This window comes from Chaetomium tenue, assembly GCF_020726465.1.
Source record: "Chaetomium tenue strain MPI-SDFR-AT-0079 chromosome Unknown F5144scaffold_1, whole genome shotgun sequence".
NCBI lineage: Eukaryota > Fungi > Ascomycota > Sordariomycetes > Sordariales > Chaetomiaceae > Chaetomium > Chaetomium tenue.
In genome coordinates, this window is record NW_027117329.1 from 3,280,023 (window position 1) to 3,303,805 (window position 23,783).

The 23,783-nt window shown below is 56.8% G+C and overlaps 11 protein-coding genes across 11 annotated transcripts; 6 read left to right on the forward strand and 5 right to left on the reverse strand.

Annotated features, from left to right (window-relative positions):
• Positions 1-2,045: 2,045 nt before the first annotated feature.
• F5144DRAFT_588819 (uncharacterized protein) lies at positions 2,046-5,157 on the reverse strand (the record flags this gene model as incomplete). Its single annotated transcript, XM_066789971.1, has 5 exons — positions 2,046-3,817; positions 4,392-4,446; positions 4,481-4,515; positions 4,960-5,055; positions 5,085-5,157. The coding sequence occupies 5 exons, from the start codon at positions 5,155-5,157 to the stop codon at positions 2,046-2,048; spliced, it is 2,031 nt and encodes a 676-aa protein (XP_066648607.1).
• A 1,093-nt stretch (positions 5,158-6,250) lies between these two features.
• Positions 6,251-8,350, forward strand: F5144DRAFT_40857 (uncharacterized protein). The gene has a single exon (XM_066784906.1). It carries the CDS (start codon positions 6,501-6,503, stop codon positions 8,136-8,138), a length of 1,638 nt encoding a protein of 545 aa, XP_066648608.1. The 5' UTR covers positions 6,251-6,500; the 3' UTR covers positions 8,139-8,350.
• Positions 8,351-8,947: 597 nt separating this feature from the next.
• On the forward strand, positions 8,948-11,088 carry F5144DRAFT_555890 (major facilitator superfamily domain-containing protein). The gene has a single exon (XM_066787940.1). The coding sequence runs from the start codon at positions 9,314-9,316 to the stop codon at positions 10,907-10,909; it is 1,596 nt and encodes a 531-aa protein (XP_066648609.1). The 5' UTR covers positions 8,948-9,313; the 3' UTR covers positions 10,910-11,088.
• A 364-nt stretch (positions 11,089-11,452) lies between these two features.
• F5144DRAFT_636990 (uncharacterized protein) lies at positions 11,453-12,745 on the forward strand. Its single transcript, XM_066792643.1, has 2 exons — positions 11,453-11,966; positions 12,067-12,745. The coding sequence occupies exons 1-2, from the start codon at positions 11,591-11,593 to the stop codon at positions 12,546-12,548; spliced, it is 858 nt and encodes a 285-aa protein (XP_066648610.1). The 5' UTR covers positions 11,453-11,590; the 3' UTR covers positions 12,549-12,745.
• F5144DRAFT_40918 (uncharacterized protein) lies at positions 12,746-14,238 on the reverse strand. Its single transcript, XM_066784909.1, has one exon. It carries the CDS (start codon positions 13,948-13,950, stop codon positions 12,901-12,903), a length of 1,050 nt encoding a protein of 349 aa, XP_066648611.1. The 5' UTR covers positions 13,951-14,238; the 3' UTR covers positions 12,746-12,900.
• F5144DRAFT_40902 (PRA1 family protein-domain-containing protein) lies at positions 14,064-14,885 on the reverse strand. The gene has a single exon (XM_066784908.1). The coding sequence runs from the start codon at positions 14,706-14,708 to the stop codon at positions 14,178-14,180; it is 531 nt and encodes a 176-aa protein (XP_066648612.1). The 5' UTR covers positions 14,709-14,885; the 3' UTR covers positions 14,064-14,177.
• Positions 14,886-15,811, forward strand: F5144DRAFT_40863 (uncharacterized protein). The gene has a single exon (XM_066784907.1). The coding sequence runs from the start codon at positions 15,063-15,065 to the stop codon at positions 15,675-15,677; it is 615 nt and encodes a 204-aa protein (XP_066648613.1). The 5' UTR covers positions 14,886-15,062; the 3' UTR covers positions 15,678-15,811.
• A 770-nt stretch (positions 15,812-16,581) lies between these two features.
• Positions 16,582-17,256, forward strand: F5144DRAFT_597796 (uncharacterized protein; the record flags this gene model as incomplete). Its single annotated transcript, XM_066790896.1, has 2 exons — positions 16,582-16,763; positions 16,836-17,256. 2 exons carry the CDS (start codon positions 16,582-16,584, stop codon positions 17,254-17,256), a joined length of 603 nt encoding a protein of 200 aa, XP_066648614.1.
• Positions 17,257-17,353: 97 nt separating this feature from the next.
• Positions 17,354-18,570, reverse strand: F5144DRAFT_40971 (uncharacterized protein). Its single transcript, XM_066784910.1, has 2 exons — positions 17,765-18,570; positions 17,354-17,707 (listed from the first exon to the last, which is right to left on the reverse strand). Exons 1-2 carry the CDS (start codon positions 18,412-18,414, stop codon positions 17,479-17,481), a joined length of 879 nt encoding a protein of 292 aa, XP_066648615.1. The 5' UTR covers positions 18,415-18,570; the 3' UTR covers positions 17,354-17,478.
• A 1,070-nt stretch (positions 18,571-19,640) lies between these two features.
• Positions 19,641-20,658, forward strand: F5144DRAFT_555898 (uncharacterized protein). The gene is made up of 3 exons (XM_066787941.1): positions 19,641-19,875; positions 19,975-20,153; positions 20,225-20,658. The coding sequence occupies exons 1-3, from the start codon at positions 19,794-19,796 to the stop codon at positions 20,426-20,428; spliced, it is 465 nt and encodes a 154-aa protein (XP_066648616.1). The 5' UTR covers positions 19,641-19,793; the 3' UTR covers positions 20,429-20,658.
• F5144DRAFT_523453 (putative dipeptidyl-aminopeptidase B) lies at positions 20,659-23,761 on the reverse strand. The gene is made up of 2 exons (XM_066786766.1): positions 20,835-23,761; positions 20,659-20,775 (listed from the first exon to the last, which is right to left on the reverse strand). Exons 1-2 carry the CDS (start codon positions 23,521-23,523, stop codon positions 20,675-20,677), a joined length of 2,790 nt encoding a protein of 929 aa, XP_066648617.1. The 5' UTR covers positions 23,524-23,761; the 3' UTR covers positions 20,659-20,674.
• Between the last annotated feature and the right edge of the window lie 22 nt (positions 23,762-23,783).

Sequence of the window (23,783 nt, forward strand, 5' to 3'; positions counted from 1 at the left end):
CAACATGGGAAATCGGGAGGCATATAACACCCAACTGCCAGATATCAAGACGGCTACCAACATTGCCAGTGAAAATACATAATACCCGCAATTGGCTTCTCAAATGGGGGAATCATGTTCCAAGATTTAGGGGAAGAGACAGCATCCCGCAGCTAGCATGTGCATTAGACTGCGAATTATTGTATTTTAACACATGTCTCCGACCCCCATTCTCGTACTTGGTTCATTTTCACACAAGTCGGGTATAAAATAAACCCAAGATAACTGCAAACCCATTACGATCAGCATACCACACACCACGTCCTAACCCATCGTGGAATCTAAGACGGTCATCAACTACCATGCCGCCGCCGAAGAAAACCGGGACTCCCAGTGATGATAAGCAAAGGACAACGAGAAACGATACGCATCCCAACACGATGGGTTTAGTCGCTCTTTCCGGGACCGACTGAGTAGCTGGGGTTCGAAACAACGAGCGCGACAGCCCACCGACCCGCCGATTCCCATTTCGGAAGGCCCGGAGTTGATACATTTCATTGGAACCCTCCTTACATATGACACACTCGCGGAAAGCAGTCTAAATTGAAAGGTTTCCACGAGATCTCCTTCCGTCCCCAAGGTAGCAGGTCGGCCCAAACATCATCGTTCTCAGTCTCGTATGATGTGAAAAAAATAAAAGTGAAAACGGCCTCTACAGCAACGGACTGTACCCGAGTTCACACTTGTGTGAAGAAACACCGTTGCATTTCCATAATGGCCTTCGTGAGGTTTTACAGTTACTCGAGCCTCTATCTCCGGATCTTTTCAGATCCTTACGAAAAGATCCAGCCGTCGCGGCCCCCTATTACTCGCCGCACCCCCCATTACCCGCCGCGATCCTAGGAGACAAGAGTTGGCCCTCCTTGCAGAGAAAAACGGTGCTCCACCGGGCACATACACAGGTTCAGGAACGTTGTTCCCATCACTCGCGTACGGTTCATCGCTGTCGAAGCCGTTTTTACCTTTATTTTCTTCACCGCATATAAGACCCAGAATGATAATGCTTGGGCTCATTTACTGCCTTGGTCCTATCAAACCAGACCACCACTGGAACACGATCTCACTTTCACCAGCCCTGTTGATGTCAGTGTAAACCTAGAATTTGGGGGCGGGTGAAACCATATCGATGATTTATACCGAGTTGAAGCGTACTTACGATCCCCAGACATTCGTCAAGCTTTTCGACTTCTGTAAATACCACCTCGACATCGTAGGGAGTGACGCAAGTGTTTACAAATGGTGCTGTAGTCAGTGCCCGCCCTTTAAATACTAAAAATACAATTCGACTAGCTCAACCTCGGTAATACCCGGCCGATTAGGTTTTACGTAGACGGTACTCAAGCCTATACAAAGTATAGCTTACCAGTCGGTGGTATAACATTGCAACTGCAAGGACTAAGGTCCATCAATATCGGCTTACAACGTTCCGTGGATAGAGCCGGAAACTCGGGTTTGATTTCCTGGGAGGCATCGGGAAGTCAGTCGAGCTGAGCCCGCATCTCAGCTCCTCGCGCTGTCTAGTAGTCATCTTTACCCCCCCTTCCCCTTTGGTATGTATACCTATGGAGGAATGGCGGAACAAAGCGCAGATTTGGGTACTTGGTGCCGAGCCGTTGAGAACATGTTGCTCAGTTGTTGCTAGATAATCCTTTTGTGTTCGATTCGTCGGTAAGCCCATTCCTGATATCAGATGTAGATATGTAGGTGCCCGTGATAATACATAGCAGGCATTTATCCCGCATACCCATCCATGTCGCCTCAACATCGTTGGAGAATGCTCTCCAGTTTGGTTCAAGCCAAATTTAATCAGAATGATGCCGAGTTTGGGCTTCCCATGGCTTAGCTGAAATGATATTAGAATGCTAGCAGTCACATAAAGCATCAGAATGGAGGCAGAACGGGGAGTGCAGCATTTACAGAGCACTTCCCCCAGGAGAACAAAGACTATCTACGAGCCCACGGGAGACTATGTAGATGCGCCGGGGCTATGTAAATGTACCGATCCCTTAGTATAAGTGAGAGAGCGAAGACCACGTCCAGAGGCTCTCCTGCGGTTCCTGAGTCACGGCCTGGACACGCTCATACCTCTCTCCCATGATAGATTGCTCGGCACGCCTTTTAAGCTCCTGTCCTTTGGAGGCGAGCCAGTCCTCCCCCCCTTCCTCGTATCTCTTCTCAAACGCCCATCTTGTCCATCTCAGGGGCCAGACCAGCTCGGCATAAAACCGTGCCAGGCCGCCGCCCGCTGGGTCCAGGCGTCGCACAGGGAGCAGGATCAAGTTGTAGAGCGCCAGGACTTCTTTCCCCTGGGCTCGTGTCATTTCCCGGCTCCCTTTGGGATGGTCTTGGTCGTTGAACGCCATGACCAAACGCAGGGTTAGTGCTGGGAGGTTGAGCTCCTGCTTGGCCCATTCGAGGGTCTCGGGCCAGTCCAGTAGCGCGGGATGTCCGTCTCGTGGCCTACTCAGATGGTTGAAGGGGGAAAACACCAGCTCGAGGAAGCGGATGTATTTAAGGCAGTGGGGGGGGACAACGTGCCGTAAAAACTGGCTCACCGCGAAGACAGGGTATGGGTAATCGCCCGGTGTCCAAGGCGTATACGGGTTTTTATACGGGGCTTCGATGACGATTAAGCGGTTTTGGCTGTAGAAGACGCGGTTCGCCTGTGAGTAGAGAGCCCGGCAGACGAGAAACAAAGGGGTTGGCGGTGCCCAGCATCTGCATCGCGAGGAAACGGCAGCGTGCTGGCGGCGGCAGAAACAGCCGTTAGATGGAATTGGCCACGGCGTTTCCCAACATCGGAGAAACTGACACCCGTAGTGGAACTCAGGAGGGCAACCGCCCATCAATCTATAGCATGGGGCCCTCGGTATGTGATACCCATACGATTTCCTACTCCATATAACCTCTTTGTGGGGAGTGACGAGATCGGTATACTCGAGGATACGAAGCTGTAACTCGCGCGGGAGGTTGATCAAACGAGGGCTAACAGAGACCGAAGACGCCGCCGAGTGATGGGGGAATTGGATGCCGCGGGCGCGTAAAACAGCATCCTGGGCGAGCTGCTGAAGCCGGGGCTCGCGGACACCACAGAGCCGGATGTGGCAGTTTTTAAGCCGTGGTAACAAATGGAGGCTGTCCAGCACAACCTTGGCCGTTTCGACGCCCGCGTAGTGCACATCACAGACCAAGGTCAGTTCCAGTTGCCCGGGGATAATGTGCGCCGCGAGATATGCGGCGGTCGCGTGCCACTCTGCAAAAAGAGCCTCGGCCGAGAAATCCAATTTGCCGAGCGGAAGGTCATGGTGGTGATTGTCGTCGCTGCACGGTGTGGCTGACTTGATCGTGCCGCCGCCGCAGCATGCGCCGCCGGCTTGCTCGGTTCCCAGTTCGTGACAAGAAGTTTGGTTGAGTATGATCTTGAGATCGGCCAGGTGGACCAAGGTGCGAGGGGTCAGGGCGCGCAGGGGGGAAAGGGACCGCCAGGGTTGGTAACGGACTATAAATCGGTTTGCTGAGTAGAGTAAAGCAGATGCTTCGGCGTAGATGGTTCGACAGGAGAGCAGCAAGCCGTAGAATGTAAAAAAACCCCTTATACTCCTCTGATCCGGGACAACCGACTCGCCTAGGTTGTAGAGTCCGGGCCATCTCTCGGAACCATACTCTCTATACGCCACCCCAGCGTGCAGGTAGATGCGGCGTCGCGTGTCGGGAGTGAGGCGTAAGATGCCGGGAAGGCGGTTGATGTCATGATCGGCTGCCATAAATGCTCGTGTACCTAGTTATTCTATGGGTTGTGACCCGTTGCTTAGGCCATTAAACGTTGTTGGGCCGCTGTGGCTCGATATATCGGGGGTTGTTGGGAGGATGCGCCGCTGCAGGCTCCGCTCGGTCTTGAGACATGGTTGGTTCGTGACAAAATAGGTCTTCAATGTGATCAAGATCTAACTGCAAGCTGAGCTTGCTTGTGAGAAAATGAGCAATACGTCGACAAAGGTACAGGGGCACCGCAAAAATTCCTCAATTCTATTCGTGACGACCTATAGATGGTCACTGTCACTGGCTCGGGCTGATGATATTCTGGTAATCGATCACGTTAACTACCTGACTATGACCGGCTACAATGAAAACGCAAAGCATCAGAGCAGACGGGAAGGGAAGTTGTTGAGGGATCAAGCCGCATTGGTAGGATGGTTTTTGAAAGGGAGATATAATTGGTAACTGGACGATATTTCGGGTAAGAACTTATGAATGACTGGGGAAGGAACAACCTCGGGCTTGATGAACTCTTTCTGGTGGTGGTGGCAGGGTCCAAGCCCTCTTGAGGTGAGGTACATACCAAGTACCCGGACCTGGCCGTGACCAAGCCCGCACCCCTGCCAAATCCGGCGACCACACTCGGCAGTCCTCGTGCCCTTTGCGCCCCCCTCCAAAGCGAAACAATCTGGAACCACGAATATTCGAAGTGTCCGGGTACTTCGTAATTTGTTTTGTGTCCGCAATGGTTTTCACTTTCATACTTGTTTCTTCCTTCTTCTACCCCTACATTTCTTTATTTTATCCCGTTTTATCTCTCTCTACCCGGAATGTCTGATCTGCTGCAATGGCCGCCAGTTCTTGGACCGGCAGCTCTCCAAACAAGTCGAGAATGATCAGCCCACGTTTTGTTTCGAGTTTCTCTCTTTCTGTCTGGGATTAAGGCACTTGGAGGGTCCTTCGGTGATCCGTCTCAAAATTCCCCTATCACCTGGGCCTGTGAGACCTCACGTTTTGCATCCATGCTTGGGTAGTATTGCTCCGAGTCTCCCCCACATTCTTCCGCCTCAACATGTCACTTGGTACATGCTGCGGCAGCGTATTGGTTATCGCCGCAGCGCTGGTCCTTGCTCTCTCACACACACTCGCATCTCGGAGGCGTACTTATTACGCTTGGCTGATAGTGAACCACAGATTGGGGGCTGTCAGCCCTCCCAGCAGTTCTCGCCAACTCACCAACTCGCCTATCGAGGCCTGGACCTGGGCCCTCCCCCGCGAGCCGCTAGCACGCCAGGTCCCGATCACGAAATCCGGCGCACAAACCCGACTGCAACAACTCGCTTGTCGACGGCACGTAACCATGGATCCCAGATCGGTAAGCCTGAAAAACTAATGAATTGGGTCGCTGCAGGAATAAAACGTGGCCCCTATATACTAAGAATAGCTCTCCGGAACCCACCGCCACGCACCCTCCCCTTGTTCTGCAGAGTCCCTTCCACCGACCTCACTGACCTCCTGTCTGTTTCGGCCTGCCTATTCGACACAATGCGCCCAAAGGACCCCCAATCTGTTCGCCATCCCGCTCACCGTAACCCGCGGGCCCAGCTGACGGACAGCTCCCGCAGCGGTTGGGCCTCGGCGCTGCCAGCTACCTCCACAGCGCGCAACGTCGTCAGGCCTCCGCAGCCTCCCGCAGAGCCATACGAAATGACATGACCATGACCAAGCCTGCCATCGTCCAGCGGTCGGTAGCGTCGGATGGGCCGTGGCTCCTTTTTCCCGCTCTGGCCTAAGAAGGAACCGGCCAGTCCCGGGTGTGGAATTTCTGCTTGTGGAAGGTTTGGCACTTTCCCATCTCATCTGCTGCTCCCCTCCCCTATACAGCGAAGGAGGGGAGGGGTACACCTTCCATGTCCAAGCAAGCGTGCGCACGCATGGTAGCTCTTGGAAATACCGCCTTGGACCCCCTTAACCCGTTTCCGATATGTCGCTCGGCTCGCTCCCGAGCGCGGCGCTTTGTCTAGGCTCTCCTAGAACCGAGCAGCGTCGGATTGTCTGTTTGCTTTTGTCAAGCGACTGTCAAGTGACGAGAGCTGAACCCGCAAGCAGGCCCCAAAAGTTGGTGGCGCCCAAACACCATTCGCTTTCTGGATTCTTCTCAACTTCCTTTTTCTCTTCTTGGACTTTGAACCTGCGAGGACACATGACGTGTTACCACGCCCTGTGCCGCGGTCTGTAATATTGCCACACGCCGTTTCTTGCTGCTGCGTTTTAATCAGCTCGGATCCCAAAGAAAGTGTGCGGCTTGCTCCCCACCATCGTTTTTGGTCAGCTCTTCATAAGCTGCTTCTCTGCCGGCAGACTCGCCCAAGATATCAGACACCCACCGAGCCTTGGATCCCAACCCCCAATTCAGAGTTGCCGAGCTTAACCCCGCCGCCATCTGGGTGGACTGCCGGCATCTTAACTCCAGCCAACTATTTTTTTCGTGGCTTGTCGTTGGGAGGCGGCTCAAATTGAAGTGCGGAGAGGCTTGACGTGGCTACCGATCCAAGAGGCTGGGCCGGGTATATTCTCAAGAGCGGGATATCACGGGAAGAAGGGCTGCCTGGCTAAAGGGACTGGGTTAACGACGGAACCTACGATATATCTCGGTCGCGGAACTCGATTTCTCGGACAGGTGGATCAGCTCGACACCAGAGACCATGCATCATGACCAGTTGTTCCCGCGATGCTGCCCCGTGCAAACGCCGGACCGGTTCGGGAGGTTTCAACGGCTCCCCCCTGAGATCCGGAACATGATCTGGGAGTTCGCGTTGCCGGAGCCAAGGGTGTACGAGGTCTTGGATGCGCCCAATGCGAAGCAGAAAACACCAGCTCAAGAAGGGCTCATGTTTGCGAACATGCACCCGGAACCTCCGCCAGCGCTTGCAGCCGTGTGTCGAGAAAGCCGGTACTTTGTCCTACACCATTACAAGCCCCTGACACTAGGTAAGACGACCAAATTCGTCGACATGTCGCGGGACATCCTGCTTCTGGAGCCGTACCTACTCGTTAAGCGGCTACACCGGGCGCTGCACTTTATGAGCCAGATCCCACTGGTACGCGAAAACGCCACCCGTCTCGCGCTCGGGACGTCATACGGCATCTACCCGGGCATCTTCCACCCTGTTCTGGGCCGGAAGGTGTCCAAGAACAACATGGGAAAGCTGCTGGCGAGCCTGGCCAAGTTCCCGCGACTCCGGACGCTCATTTTCGTGGTCCACCAAGAGTTCCAGTTCGAATTTGATTTTCGGTTTCCAGGGACGTTGACACCGATGCCCTTAGCTCCGATGGCTGGGTCAATCCATGCCGGGCTTGGGCCTTTATGCAGACCTACGCTAGAACCCATCGTCCACCCTTCACCGACTGCCACCAGTGGGGCCCCCTTCTCCAACTGCCCTCCCAAATGCCCGATCCCGGCAACCCTAACGACAATACGAGATGGGCTACCCTCTCCTGCGAACAGCGCAACAACCTCCCCCTTGCCACAACCTTACGTACCTCTCCCATCATTCTCAGCCCCCTCGCAACAACAACAATCACCACCACCGCCACCGCCACTACCTTTACAAATACAACCGCTACATATACAACAGCAACCCTCACCACCTTTGCAAACCCCACGACAACAACGCCCGCACGCTAGCCTCCAACCAACCCTTCTCCCAACCACAACCGGAACCTCAACCTCAACCTTGGCCCTCGCCCCGGCGCCGCGACCACAACAGCAGCAGGTACACCAGGCGTACCGGTTCAAGTTCGACATCGAAGCCAACATCAACTCGCCGCCGCGCCGGCCCCACTCCAACGAGTTCCTGTACTACCCGCTGCCCGACGCCCGGGCGCAGGAGCGTGACGAGTTTGACGAGTATGAATGCTATGTTAATGGGTCGCGGGGCGCATCTTCTGTGGAGTCGGAGTTGGGGTTAGGGGGTGGGTGGGATCGTTCAACTGTTGCGAACGTGGGCGCTGGGGGTGGAGACGCGAGTGACGGGGAGGATGAGGGCGAGTGGTGCGATCCGTGGCCGACGAATGATGACTGGCGGCGGTTTAGGCGGCGCTGGGTTAGGGGCATGGTTGCGGCTTGTTTGCCGGCGGCGGGTGCTGGGGAAGGGGGTCGGGATGGGCGTGCTGGGGAGGAGGGGGAGATGGTTCGCGGTGCGGCTGGGAAGGCATGTGGACGGGGTGGAAAGGGGCCTGCGGGTAAAGGGGGCGAGGAGAGGATTTGTTTGCCCAAGTGGAAGCTGAAAGGGGCGAGTTTGCTGTGGAGGTATACGCGGGGTGTCGGGGGCGTTCAGTAGGTAGGTCGGTTTCTGGGTTGTGGTTCATGGCATGGCGCGATCAAGATAAGGTCACTTCTGGCTTTTGGTTTGTGGGCACGGACAAAAAGGGGTAAAAAGCCTGTCATTCTTGTTGGGCATGGACGACGTGACGTGTTGGGAAAAGCGGGCTGATATTTGGAAGATACCCTCACTCGTTGATAATAGACTCCTGGGCCTCTCTTCTCTCTTTCTCATCACTGGATTAATCTGAGTTGGTACGGTATTCACGGCAAGGTTTGTCTGACGCCCACGCCCATGCTCTTCTACCAACGGCCGACTGCCCCGCTGTGATGGGGTAACGACCACACGGCCATATTCTAGAAGCCCCCCCTCTAACACGGGCACGCGGCGAAAGTGCGGTGCATGTGTGACAGCTTCGGCAAACTCAAGTGGATTGCCACGTTATGGCGCGGAGAGGTTTCCTGGGTCGGCGTCACCTGGCCATGACACGGGAGGTGGTACCAAATATGTGCTCTGGCCCTCCTGCTTGACACAGGAAGGGTCCTCTTTGAAGGGAATGCGAGGGCAGAACCGATGAGAAGGGCGTGCAGCAGAGTAGCCCGTGGCACCCTTCGAGCAGCAAATGCTGACCATCCATCGCAGGAACTCTCCGATGCTGCCTTCCAGATGCGGCAGTTGGAGGCCGGGGTAGCACACAACCGATGAACGATGCGACGCTGTTTGATACGCCCTTTTGGGGTCGCACTGGGTGCACTGTATGTACGAATACTGCACATGTACGAATATGCAAAGGTGTCGGCTCTGAGGTTGATTGGGCACGTGAGGGTAGTTAATATGCCTTTTCAAACCAGCTCCTCGATCTCGATGGCCATGACAAAAGAAAATACTTGAGTTGAGACGAACCATTCACTAACCGACTTCCATGACAGCTCCACACGGCACCGTGCCCCTGGGAATCTTCCTTTAGGCCCCACCGTCCCACTGATGACTGGCCAATTGCGCCATCTTCATCCGAAGGCAACGCCAGCACGCTGCCTGCCACGCCGATTCTGTTTTAGGCCTTGGCACTGTCAACGGGCAACATAAGTAAGATACATGTTAGCTACCTACTAAGAGTATGTCTTAACAACAATGCTTACTGAACCTAACCTTGCAATTCCTGTTTCTCTTACTTCGTCATTGCAACACGCAAAATGAGAGACGGCGCCGACGACGGCGCCAACGGTGTCAATGGCTTCAACGGCAACGACACCGTGACCGAGCAGACACCTCTCTTGGCTACCGGAGATATCGCCCCGAATAACGAGGCTGTTGAGCAAACCCAAGAAGACGGCCATCAAGGGAACAATGCCGACGACAAGCCGCTACCCGTATGGCAGATCGTTGCCCTCTGCTACGCGCGCTGGGTCGAGCCTATCGCCTTCTTCTGCATCTTTCCCTACATCAACCAGATGGCCCAGGAGAACGGCCAGCTTGCCGATGCCGACGTGGGCTTCTACAGCGGCCTGATCGAGTCGCTCTTCTCCCTCACCCAGATGGTGGTCATGATCATGTGGGGAAAGGCCTCGGATCGCTTCGGCCGCAAGCCCGTGTTAGTTTTCTCGTTGGTTGGTGTGTCGTGCACCACGGCCCTCTTCGGAATGGCCAAGACCATCTGGCAGATGATCCTCTTCCGCTGCCTCGCCGGCGTCTTCGCGGGCACCATCGTTACCATTCGCACCATGATCTCGGAGCACAGCACCTCCAAGACACAGGCCCGTGCCTTCAGCTGGTTCGCCTTTACTGGCAACATGGGCATCTTGTTCGGGCCGCTCATCGGCGGTGCCCTCGCCGACCCGGCACGGCAGTACCCCGGCCTATTCGGCAACGTTTCCTTCTTTATCAACTACCCATACGCGCTCCCGAGCTTGGTCGTGGGAGTCATCGGCCTCTCCGCCGTGGCAGTTACTGCCATCTGCGTCGAGGAGACCCTCGTCAAACCCACCGCCGCCGACCGCAGCCACGGCGAAGAATCCGTCGCCCCCAAGCCCAGTACGTATTCCACCCGGGACCTCTTCGAAGTCCCCGGTGTGCGTATTGTCCTCTACACGTACGGCCACATCATGCTCCTAGCCTACTCCTACACGTCCATCGTCCCCGTCTTTTGGTTCACCAAGGTCAGCCTCGGCGGTTGGGGCTTTACGTCGCTCCAGATCTCCCTTATGATGGGACTCAACGGCCTCTCTCAGGCGATCTGGATTTTGCTCGTGTTCCCGCCGCTGCACCGGCGCATCGGCACCAACGGCGTCCTCCGGGTCTGCGCCATCGCCTACCCTCTCTTCTTCGCCATGGCACCCTTCTTCAACCTCCTCCTGCGGGCCGACACCCCCGAAACCACGAGGGCATTCTGGATCCTTGCCCCTCCCCTGCTGGCCTTCGGCTCCGGCATCAGCATGTGCTTCACCGCGATCCAGCTCGCCCTCAACGACGTCTCGCCCAGCCCGGCCACCCTGGGCACCCTCAACGCCCTCGCCCTGTCCATCGTCAGCGGCGTCAGGGCCTTCTCGCCCGCCGCCTTCTCGGGTTTGTTCGCCGTTGGCGCGCGCACCCAGCTGCTCTGGGGGTATGCCATCTGGGTGCTGATGGTGGCCATCGGCCTCGGGTTTACCGTGGTGAGCCGGTTTATGCCGGATTATGACGAGTTGAAGAAACAGCGGGCGAGGGAGGGTGACCGGGTGAGGTACACGGCAGATGTGGGGGTGGAAAGAGCATCGAGATTTGCAAGTTTCTTTGCATTTTTCCACAGGTGATTAGAGGGGTGTTGTTATAGAAGGCCCATGTGCGAATACTATAGTTAGAAGTAAGCTAGAAACGGTGGTGCCCTCGAAGTAGGCGCCCCAACAGCGAAGAATCAAGAATACCAGCTTGACACACTCAGGATGCCCTCAGATGCCCACTCCAACTAATTCATCGGATACCCAGTGAACTACTCGGGTTGGGGGACCAAGGAGGTGCCGAGAACGAGACCCCTGTGCGTTTCCACCCGTTCCATTCGACCCCCGGCTGCAGAGAACCCCCGCCCAGCCTTCCATTGACCCCTGACCCGAGCAGGGGTCTCAGCTCCGAGACGAGTTTCTGTCCCCAGCCTCATGAATTTCGGGCGGTGTGCTGGGGGCGGTTCAGCCACTGGACTTCTTGAACCGTCTCCCCTGGTTTGTTGCATTGTGCACATTCAGCACATTCAGGCCTCGTCTTACCGAGTTCTTTCAGTGTGGAGAGAGCAACGCTGTCAATTCTGAGCGTCATCTCGCCTCAATTGGCTCCGTGAGCGCCCTCAACCCAGCGCATGCCACGATAGCACGCCACGGCCCACCTTGTAGCCTATATCGCAACTTATAGTGAACTGCTCACTTTGACGGAGCTTGGTTGAACCCCCGAGCACCCGCAAGCACCACCTACAAGCAGTCGCAGGTCTATCCAGCCAAACAACCATGGGTTTCCTCGACGACGCCGCCTCGGTCATCTCCGGGCGGCCCTCGCACTCCAAGCGGTCCAAATCCCACCGCAGCAGCCGCCACCACCACAAGGAGCGCTCCCGCAGCCACGAACGTTCGCGCTCGCGGCACCGCTCCTCCCGCTCCAACGTCGGCGCGGGCAGCACCGTCGGCGGCGCCATCGCCGGCATCGCAGCCTCCGTCTTCGGCGGCGACGAGGACGACGAGCAAGACGACCACCACCGCAGCAGCCGCCGCCGCAGCCACCACCACGAAACCCGACGAGGAGGAGGCGACAGCGACGACGACGGCGTCCGCTCCTTTTTTGGCGGCGCGCCCAACAACTCCAGGGGCTCCTTCTTCAGCAACTTCGGTATGGCCCCCTTTACATCCCCCTCCTCCTCCTCCCCCCAAACCCCCAATCAAAACCAAACCCCAACTACCAAACCAGCATAAACTAACCCCCCTCCCAGGCGGCCGCCCCACGCACTCCTCCTCCTCCTCCCACTACCGACGCTCCCCCCGCCCGGGCTTCATCTCCCGCCTGATCAAAAAACTCCGCCGCCTCTTCCGCGACCTGCTCTACTACGCCAAGCGGCACCCGACCAAAGTGTTCATGCTGGTGCTCATGCCGCTCATCACCGGCGGGGCGCTGACCGCGCTCCTGGCGCGCGTGGGACTGCGGCTGCCGCCGTTTGTGGAGCGCATGCTGGGGGTGGCGGCGCGGGCGGGGTCGGGGGATTCGATGGGTTTGGTGGGTGAGGCGATGCGGATGGTGAGTGGTGCGGCGGCGGCGGCGGGCGGGGCGAGTGTGGTGAGGGCGGGGGTGGAGAGGGGGAGGGAGGGGGGCGTGAGGTGGGAGAGGAGGGAGTTGGATGTGTTGGGGGGTGGGAGTGGGAGTGGGGGTGGGGGGTGGAGTGATGGGTTGAAGGGGATTGTGAAGATGTTTTCTTGAGTTTGGTGTGGGTTGGCTGGTTATGAGGGATGATGATGATCATGGGATGAGATGAGAGATGATCGGCCTGCGCGGCATGAGCTACGAGTAGATACGAATATGGGTAGGTATTTTTGCTGTTAAGAAAAGGCGTTTTGGCTACGAATACTCGCTTATATCATCAGGATCCGTATTGCATTTCACTTTGAACCGATAGGTCAAGCAAGGGGAGAGACATGGTTCCCATACACAGTTCTCGTCATTAAACTCAATACTAGTCTATCACCGAACGCCAGCTGCTTTTGTACCAACATTGGGATTGTAAAACTCGACCACTTCGGTTGTCTGCACAGCAGACCTAAGAGGATGACGACTACTTCTTCTTCCGCACGGACTTGGTAGTAGTAGTGCCCGATACCGACTTGCGCTTTGCCACCGTCGACGACGTAGCTGACGACTTCTTCGCAAGCGGCGGCGTCCGGTCTCGAGATGGCCGCGGCTCCGGTGCCGGCTCCCGCCGGCTGTCAGTGCTATCCCGGTGCCGAGGCCGACTGACGGTCCCCGAGTTGACCCTCGACACCACACGCCTACGATCACCGTCCTCGTCGGACAACTCGGCTTCCCTGGGTCCGCCGCTGTGCCTGCGACTCGGGCCGCCAGCCGGGCCGGAACCGTAGCTGGCGTAAATGTCGTCCACGTCGGCGATGCTGTTCCGCGCAGGCGCTGGTGCACCGTGATACGACGTGCGTGTACCCCCCATCATGTACTGGAAAGGGTCCGAGCCAGGCGACCCACCGCCCCGGGCCGGAACCGGCTCGGCAGTGGAAAGCGGCCTGCTGCTTGCCGAGTCCGAAGGCTGGCGAGAATTGGACGGCTGTTCGCCGCGCACATAGGTATACGTGAATGGCGACGAGCTCGGGTCTCTGTCAGAGGCACCCCGGCTCGGTGGTCGAGATGACGTGCGCCCTGGGCGAGTGCGACTGCGCGAGGAAGGGGGCGGGAAATACCCCATTGGCGGAGAGGGTTCTGCCCCCGGTTCCGGTGAGGGCTGCTGTGACGGTGAAGGGCTGTCGTCTTCCACCGATTGTCTTTGTGGACCGGGCCCCAGTTGCGAGATGGGGATAGCAACCCGTTGATCGCGCCGTTGTCTGCGCCCCTCGTCTTCCATGCGCTGCAGTCGCCGCTGGTACGCGGCCAATTCTTCCTTGCTCAACTTGACGTCTTGCCTGCCCTTGGCGTGGGCCTTTCGTATACGGGCCATCGCAGCATCGGCCAGTGCTTCCTCCTCCGGATCTACCAAGGCCATTCGGACGCCGTCCTCGCCGTCCGAGCCTTCTTCTGAGTTGTCTGTCGTGTCATCATCCTCCCCGTTCTGATATGCGTACGCCTTCCGTGACCGAGTATTACCACCCCCTTCACCCATATCTACCCCCGTGAATCGAAGCGAATCACTGGTGACCCGACGGGTCAATGCCGTCGAGGTCGACCCAACGCCCTGTGTATCAAAATCACCCTCACTATCCAGCTCCTCGACTCGCTGGCCAAAATCCCACCACCTCTCCTCTTCCCCGTTGCGCGCCTCATTCCTCCGCTCGCGCCTTGATGGTCTTCCCCATTGGGGCGCAGGTTTGGGAGCTCGCGGCCGACCGCCTAGACCGCCTCCCCGGAAAAAGCCTCATCGATAGGCTTGTCCAAAAGCGCAGCGTGGCCGAGAATGACCACACCGCTCGCACCGATCAGCCACATCATCATGCCAAAGACGCCCGAGACGAGGGCGATCGGAATGGCGATGACGTAGAGACCCGTGTATAGTTGCACTGTCGAGAAGCGCTGCTCGCCAAATTCGAGGTCGCGACCCTCGAGCTTGCCGATCACGAACATGCCGACGGAGACGAAGATGATGTCGAAAAGCAGCCAGAAATTCGTGAGCAGGCTGTAAATGCAGAGCATGGAAAAGACGATGGCATAGTTGCTCGAATAGTAGCCGAGGTTGTAGTTGATGCGCGACTGCATCTCGGGGAAGTTGGCCGGCTTGTTGATGCGCTTCACGTCGAAGAACTCGGAGAGCGGCCGCATATTCGAGAAGCGGCTAGCCAGCGATCCGGAGCGCATGCTGGCGAAGCGGTCCCCGAGATTGAAGCGAGATGTCAACATCTCTATCGGGATCTGTATCCGAGACATGTTGGGCGGTTGTGGGTTGCCGGAGCAGAGAGGTTTTTGTAGAATGGGCGGGGTGTTGTTGCTGCGAACAAAGGCACTGAATTGGCCCCGTACGGTGAATACAAGTTGCGATGTGACAAAAGGGATGCGTCAACAAAGCGTGGCTCTGGGCTTGGGTTGGAGATCTGGCAAGAAGCTGAATGTCAGTTTTCGGAACGAATAAAAATAATCCTGCCGCGGGCCACTCAGAACGCCAGGTACTTCGTACCGCGACGTATCCACTGGGTTACGTTGGTCGGCAATTGGAGCTTGTCTGCATTAGGTTGGGTTTTGCGTACCGCTGCCCGACCCAGAGACGCAATCGGAACGCTGTCGATGACGAGGCCCGTCGCGTCCTTTTCTCGTGGAGGGTTGAAAGAAAATGGAAAAAATTTGGTGGTGCTTTTCAGCTCGGGGACACAAAACCGACGTTTCTGGACAAGGGGCCAAGGGGGTGTGAGTGAGATGGTGATCTCCGAAACGAGCCACAAAGCAGCCCCCAGCGCCGCAGTCCTTCTCGGACCCCGGTCACTCCTGACCCACTGCCAGGGCGGGTTCCACTCTGTCTCCGGTTCACCGCTCTCCAAATCCGGTTTCCACCAGCCTGAGATCACAACCAAGTCTCAGTCCTGGGAAGGAGTTGAGGAGAGGAGGAAAAAGAGAAAAGAGAAAATGCGGGCAGGGGCCAGTTTTTCTAGTTGCGGCCGTGCGTTGTCCTCCGACTGTTACCAGGGAAGCTTGCCAGTTGCCAGCTGCCCAAGCTGCGTTGGCGGTGGGGCGGCAGGCTGTTTCTGCAGGCTTGAGCTGCAGCATGGAGCTTTGCCGGTCAGCACCACATGCATCCCAAGTTCCGACATCAAATGGCGGAGAGCGTTACCGGCATCGGGTGGAACGAGTGGCTTGCACGTCGACAGGAAAGTCGGCATCTGTGCGAGCTGGCTTCATGGTTGAACCCGGCCGGTCGGGGACATACACATGGCATCCTCCCGTCCGTAGCATCCGATGACAATCTGCAACTAACCATTGGGCGGGCTCCAGATGTTGGTTCTTGGATCTTCGACGTTTCTAGTGGCCTTCCCTGTTGAGCTAGTTGTTCAAAACACTGGCGGTGTGTTTCGACAGCCGCGCTCGACGAAGGGCAAGTCGGGGGGCCGGCCTAGCTACAACAAAGCAGAGCCCGACGACTTGAACCTGATTTACATAAACTCGGACTAGGATATGGTACTGCAGATGATGTTGAATGACGGATCAACAGAACTGGCGAGGTTATCGTTGTATCTAAGAAATATGTCCAAACTGACGATTGCAAGCTGTTACCTCATCTTTTCAGCATAAAATTGTTAATTGTGAAATATGCTACCGAGCTTAGATTTAGACTCATTAACTAACGCCACGATATCAACCCAAAGCATGGAAATAGACACTTATCTTGAGTCTGCTCACAGTAGAAGCTGTACAGGGTTGGGTGTGTCTTTATTTGACACCACTTACAAGCACCTGTGTTACCTACGATCAGAGCACCAAGTTGTCTTTCAGTGATACGAGCATGTGTTTCTAAGACCACAGCTGCAAGCCTTGTTGGCAACACCAAGGGTGTGAGATCATACCTAAGCATTCTTTCTCTTTCATGCCTCGGTCATTCCTGAGGAAGGAGCTACCAGAGACTTAACTCAGGCCTACGGAGCCACACCTTTAACTTTTGATCCAGAGAGGGAAGGTACGAAGACAGTGGAAAATTGGTTTCTACCTCGGTGCTTTACCCAACCGATTCTTTTCGATTGGTTGAATCTAACAACAACAACCACCTGGTCCGAAGAAACTTGCGACGAAACGAACCCGTTAACAGAAAGTCACGATGATTCTCCACGGCATCGCCGCTATCATGGTGCTGATCACCTCAGCCATCGCCAATGCTCTGCCCGGCGAGGCTATCGAGGTGCCACCGCCCAATCCAGTCCCCGAAATCCTCAGCGGCCTCTTCGACTTTGTCGTGACACGCTTCGAGGCTCAAGCGGTGGTGCTCAGCGACCGAAGCTAGTGCGTAACCCACCTCTCCCATCCCACCTCACAACCCCCCCACCCACTAACCAACCACCCCCCACCCCCCAGCGTGAACTTCCACCTCACCCCCTACCCCGGCGCCGCCGAAGCCCACTGCTTCGCGCTTAGCACGAGCCTCAACCACTCGCTCGCCTCGAGCGCCCAGACCTGGTGCCACCACGGCCACGACGACGTGGACGACAGCCTCGAGGACTGGACGCACGACCACGTGTGGTTCTCGTGGACGATGGGCTTCGACGTCGACACCACGGACCCGACGGCGGACGGCATCTTCGGCCTGGACCGCCAGACGGGCGCCTACCTGAAGGTGGTGCGGCAGGTGGACGCGCACACGCGCGACGAGTCGGTCGTGCACTTTGCTGATAAATATTTCGAGGTCGTGGGCGAGGGCATGTTTGCCCATCAGATGTATACGGGTAGGGAGAACTTTACGATGACGTCTTTTCGCTTTGAGGGGGTGGACCATTGAGCTGGATGGGGCGTGACGGGGAGAGGAACGGGAGATGGATGTGGAGAGATAAGTGGGAGGACGACGGGTCCCGGACATGGTTAGAGATGGGACGAGGGGTTCGGAAGAGATGGTCTCATATGATACATCTCCGGGAGTGATCGTCTTAGCTATTTGCCCACTCGAGTAGTAGTCTATCGTTCTAACAACCCAAAGATGAATGAGAGAACTCCGACTCTACCCTTACACGGAGACACATCCGCCCGCGCTGTCCTCGACAAACAGGCTGCCGTAGATGAGTCCCTCGTCGATGCCGCTCTCCTGGTAGCCCGAGTTGACGACGTCGTCGGTGCCAGTAGGCTTCTTCAGCATGCCAATCTGGAACTGTCCCTCGCCCGAGTTGTCGTTGGACACGGGTTCGATGACGCTCTTAAGCTGCTCGTCGCCCGCGGAGTAGTACACTTGGAGAGTGCTGCCGTTTGTTAGTTGCCCGTCCTCAAAAAGAAATGCCAGGCTAAAAAGAACGTACTTCTTGTCGTGGTCGAGGGTCACGGCAAAGTTTTGCCAGCTATCCTCCAGGATGGGGGTCGACCAGATCTGCTTGTTCTTCCGGTCCAGCACCTTGTAGGTGTTCTCGGGCAGGCTGCCCTGGCCCAGGATGGCACCAGCCTCAAAGTTGAACTGGTTGCTGCTGTAGTCGGCCGCTTCCCTCCAGACGAGGAGGTACTCGTGGCTCAGGTTCATGGCGCGTTGGGGGTCCAGCTTGACGCTGAAGTGGATGGTCTTGACGCCGGTGCTTCCGGGGCTCCCGTTGTTGGTGTCGCCCTGGAACTGCAGCCCCGCGCGGCGGAAGCCCTTCTGGGTCTTGAAGATGCTGTCGTCGCTGAGGGTGACCTCGAACGGCTTGTGGGTGCTGTTGTCGAAGTGGGCGAGGTCGGCCTCGGGGAACTGGATGATCTCGCTCCACTTGAGGTTCTCGCCCTTGACGTACTCGGCGTTGAAGAGCGACGTGTCGTAGTTGTCGAAGTCGGTCAGCTGGGCGTCGGCCCCGACGCGCCCGTCGAAGACGATGGGGCACTTGACGGCGCCGGCCGCCGTGCCTCCGCCGGTGGGGGGCGTGCAGGCGGCGTTGGCCGCCGCGGCAGCCGTGAGCAGGCTGAGGAGGGTGGTGGAAAACATGGTGGTGGCTTTGGACGCTTAGCTCAACTCAGTCTCTGTCAACCGGGACGCTCGACACTTAGGGGAGCCCAATTCATATAGGAGCGGGCGGCAGCCCTGAGATATACGGCCCCCCATTGTCTATTCCGTGGTCAAAACAAGATAGCGGCACGTCGATCGCGATTATTTCGGCTGAATTGAATTGTTGTTTGGCGAGCGGCATCGCGAACCGTAGAGCGCGCATTGTCTAATGTTAATGGGCGGAACCCATCCGAGATCGCCCCGTTTCCTGAAGGGTGCCTCGTTCCGTGTCTCTAGAATGGAATTGTGGGACGCCCGCCGATGTGTTCCGGGCCGCCGTGCCTAGGCGCGGGAAGGGATTCCAGGCGAGGAGAACCCCAACCCTAACTGGAGAGCAAGGACGAAGTGAATAAAGGACATGGCAAGTCGTTGGTGTTGCGTTGTCGTCATAGTCCTCCTTCATGGCGTGGGCGTGAAATAGATATTGTTGTTTGATGTTTTTCTTCATCTCATTGCCTCAGTTATTGTGCCTCTGTTGTTCTTGAACCTCGTTGTCATCCTGCTGCCCTTTTAATTTTTATTCTATTCTTCTTTCTTCTGTATCATTTCCCCGCCTGTTCTCAATGTGATCAACTTTCTTTCCTTTATTCTATTTCTCACTTTCCTTACTATCATCACGGTTGCCGTTGCCGCTGTTGTGGTGGTTTGGGAGGCTTGGGAGGCCAGCTTTCCATGGTGAAGACCGAAGGGTTAGGGTTATCCATCTCCTTGATTTCCCGAAAAGCAGGTGGAAATCCCGAATCCGACCGATGCGGCCCAGCAAATGGCGTTGCTCATGGGTTTCTGCCCAAGACGTCGATCGAGTCTTGGTTCTGCGCCGCAAACGGCAACCTATTGGCCAGCCATAGCCTGGGCCACAAAGGTGGGGTCGAGTGAGGGGCTGAGCTGATCAGTTTCGCCAATTTCTGTGCAATGATACGAAATACGGTGGCATCTCTTGGCGACTCCAACACCGCCAGTTGAACATGATGCTGTCCAGGAGTGGCCTGACCTCTTAGAATGGGCGAAACAGATCATGGACGGGTTAGCTGACTAGGTTAGGCGAAGTGACACAGGGCTGGCCGAGAACGATCTATACGCAATAAGGCAGAAACCGTAATTTCTCCGAGGGCTCGATGTCTAGGTATATAAGGCCTGAGCCGCCCTCGAAACAGACAGAAAAGAATATCATCATCAGATCTCACAGCCGTTACTCGATCCTCAGTTTCGATTTGACACACACACTGCTTCAGTCTTGATACTTCTTCCGTCCTGAACCTGACCACTTGCTCTTGCCCACCACCACCATCACCACCACCATCACCACCACCACCACCAAAATGTCTTCCCACCGCCTCTCCATGAACCCCAAAGACCACAAGGAGACGGCCGACGTGCCCCCTTCCATCTCCGACCTCCACTGTACGTCTCCCAGTCCATCTTCACCAACAACCCCACCCAAGACAGACAGACAAAAAGACACAGGCCACTAACATCGACTGCGAACCTCCCCATACCCAGGCTTCACCGAAACCAACGGTGTCATCACAACCACCATGTTCGACGTGCCGGGGTACCGCGTGGTGCGGGTACTCGGCGCGGTGTACGGGCTGACGGTGCGGTCGCGCAACTGGGCGGCGGGGCTGACCATGGTGCTCAAGAGCATCGCGGGCGGCGAGCTGCGGTGGTTCACGGACATGGTACGTTGCGTTACTTACCTCCTCTCACCAAACCCCAAAACCCCTTTACTAACACTCGCCTCGCAACACAGCTCTACAGCGCGCGCAACGACGCCATCTCGCGGGTGGTGGCCGAGACGCAGGCGCGCGGGGGCAACGCGGTCATCGCGCTGCGGTTCGATGCCGGGGAGCTGGGCGGGTTCGCGCAGGTGTGCGCGTACGGGACGGCGGCCATCGTCGAGAAGATTGACGACACGGTCGAGACGCCGCCGCAGCTGGCTCCTAAGAGCAGTTGAGTGTGAGGATGGTCACTACGGGTCTCATAGGGGGAAGGTTGGGAGAGTAGGGGGTTTGTTTGTTGGTTTGCTGTGTTGTGTGTTTTTATTTTTGTTGTTCAGGGGTGGGGGATCCGGAGTAGGATTTGCGTATGCGTGTGATACCGAACTGGATGTTGGAAAGCTGATTGAATATATACCATATATACCCTGGGGAACTCCTGACGCCGTCCTATGCTATCCAAAGGCTATCTCAAGACCGCTACTTTATACGTGAACTCGTGCCGCCCTCTTCTTTCCGTTCGGCTTGGGGCTTGCGACCTTGATCCATTCGCCGTTGAAGGCGTTGATGAGCCAGTTTGTCAGCTCTGTCACGTTGTTAGCATGGTGTGCACCGATATCGACGGAACCTCACAAGGTAACTCACTGTCATAGACAATCCGGTTCGCGTTGTGAAAGTAGATACTGTGGTCGCTGTCCGGGAATACATGGACGTCGTAATTCTCCACCCCAGCCAAGTTTAGCTTGTCCAGCAGAGTCAATGACGACTGGAAGTGCACGTTGTCGTCGGCCAGGCCGTGCATGAGCAAGAACCTCACGTTCTGCCCGAGGGCCGTCGTGTTGTAGATGGCGCTAGTGTCATATCCATGCCCGTTGGCCTGCGGTGTGAGCATATACCGCTCCGTGTAGACGCTGTCGTAGAACCGCCAGTCAGTAACCGGGGCCACGGCCATGCCGTACCGGAACGTCTCGCCGGCGTCCTGCTCGAGAGTCTTGAGCGTGTTGAAGCCGCCGAAGCTCCACCCCCAAATGGCGAGCCGTGTCTCGTCAATGTACTTCTTCTTGGCCCAAATCTTAGCCGCGGCGATCTGGTCATGCGCCTCCCATTGGCCGAGGTTACCGCGAACGATAACGCGGTTCTTGCGGCCGATGTAGCCCGTCCCGCGCCCGTCAACAGTGACGCAGATGTACCCGAGTCCGGCAGCCACGTAGGATTGGAAGTCGACGGTGAACTTCTTGTTGACGGTTTGTGATCCCGGGCCACTGTATTGCTGGAACAAAACAGGATACTTCTTGCTCGCATCAAAATGAGCCGGCCGTCTTTCGACGTAGTTCAGCTCTACGCCGTCGACATTGATGGTCCCGTAGATCTTGATGGGAAGTTCGTGCTTCTTGGCGTTGTCGGCGAGGTCCTTGTTCTCTTCTACGGTGTGCTCATACTTGCGCGGGTTGCTCGGCGTGCTGATGACCTTCTGCCACGGAATTCCAGGGCCTTGGTACGACAGCAGAGCGTAACCGCCGCCGATGGAGAAGGAGGCCGCGTAGTAGCCTTCAGAAGAGGTGTCGGATACCGCAGCCAGGTCTTCTCCTGTGAGCTTGACCTGGTAGACGTGTCGTTGGATCGACGACTCCTTGGTGGCCATGAAGTAGACGACATTCTTGTCCAGATCCACGGCGTACGGAGAGTCAACAACTTCCCAGTCGCCCGAGGTAAGCATGACGGGGTCAGGGTTGTCCAACGGAGTAAAATAGGCCAGATGGTTGCCATCACCATGAATAATCAAGTCGATGTAGCCATCATGCTCGCGCCCCTTGGACGGGTCGGCCGGGATGTGCTTAGTCTGATGCGTGATCTCGAACCAGCCCCCATCAATGGCCTTGACGTCCGTTGTTCTAACCGTCTTGCCGCTGCGGGCCATCACGTCAACGAGGACGACGCGCATAACGTCGCTGACCCTGTTTGTCTCCTTGACCAGAATTTGCGTTCCTGCCCAGACGACTTCAGTGATGAGGCGATCATCGTCGGCAAAACCGCCCGAAATATCTACCGAGAAGACATCACCACGGGCGACGTCGTAAAACTTGAGTTCGACGACTGGGTTGTGGGCGCCCGCCTTCGGGTACTTGATCTTCCTAGTTTCAGGGTACGCCTCCTCGCCTGGCTTGGGCTCCGTGCCGCTGGGCCGTTTGAGGAAGTAGTCAATGGGGAACTCCGGCACGCCGGTCTCGTTGGTCCGCAGGAATGCGATGTAGTCGCCGTCTTCAGACCACCACGTGGCACTTGACCCGGAGAACACCTCTTCCTCGTAGACCCAGTCGGGCACTCCGTTGAACACTTCCGAGCCGCCATCCTTGGTGACCTGGACGAGGTTGTCGGAGCCGACTCTGCGTAGGTACAGGTTGTTGTCCCTGGTAAAGGCAACAGCATCACCGGTTGGATTCCACTGAGCAAGCTGGAGACGCGCATCCGGCTCACCTGGGACCAAGGGTTCGGCAGTCTGCGTCTTGACGTCAAAGATCCAGTAGGCAGCATACGATGAGTGGCGCCAGTTGGATTTGACATCGGTCGCAATCAGCACCCTCTGCAAGTCCCTGCTTGGTGCCACTTTAACAGCGTTGTAGACTTTTTTGCCATATTCGAAACTGCCCTTCTCCATCAAGGTCCTGGCGTCTGCCGCTTGCGCGTCGACTGAGCTATCCACCGCAGCGGCGTCTTGAGAACGAATGTCTTCCACCACGAGGTAATCCTTCCCGGCCGCGTCCCTCTCCAACAAAAGACCATCCTCGCCCCCCGGCCCGGCAATCCATTGTATCGAGCGGACTTCGGGGCGCCAGAAGCTGCCCATGACCTGATCTAGTGTCACGGCCTTCCCTGAGCCCCGTACGATGGTGGCTTGCGGGTCGTGTGCGGTCGCGGAAGCAGGCTTGTAAGATTTTGTCGCAATGTAGACGAATAGACCGGCGACCCAGGCAGAGACTAACAGACCGGCGGCGATGAGGAGCGCCCTGCGCATCCCCCGGTCCATTCCCGGTCCCTTTTTTTGGGCATGACGAGGGGAATTGGCATTGCCGCTGGCATTGCCAAGAAAGGGACCGGTCTCGAGATCATCGTTATCCGGTTCGTCCTTGAGGGCGTCCTCATTGTCGTCGCCGCGGGGCTGCTTCTCGGAAAGTTCCCCGGCAGCAACGCGCTCGCTGATGCGGTCGAAGACGATGCTCGTGGTAGAGACGGAAGAACCCGACTCGTGCGACATTCTCGATCGGCTTTGGCTTCGGTCTCGATTCGAGCTATGTGTGCGAGACGACACAGGCGGGACATCTCGGTAGGGGGTCATGGTTGCGGCAGGCGGCAGAAGGCACACCGGTAAATGGATGGTACGGCGGCGGGATGAGGGTGCCACAAGGGCGGCCACAACAAGCAAAGCAAACAAAAAGAAAAACAGCTACTATCAATCGCGCTATAGGAAGCGAATGGAATGCGGCTTCTAGATGGTAGACAGTGCCATGATCGATTGGCCGCTTATTCAAGACCAAATCGGGGCCGGATAAAGACGTCTTTAATGTGACAGATGGCGCGTCGAACAGCGACTCGGCA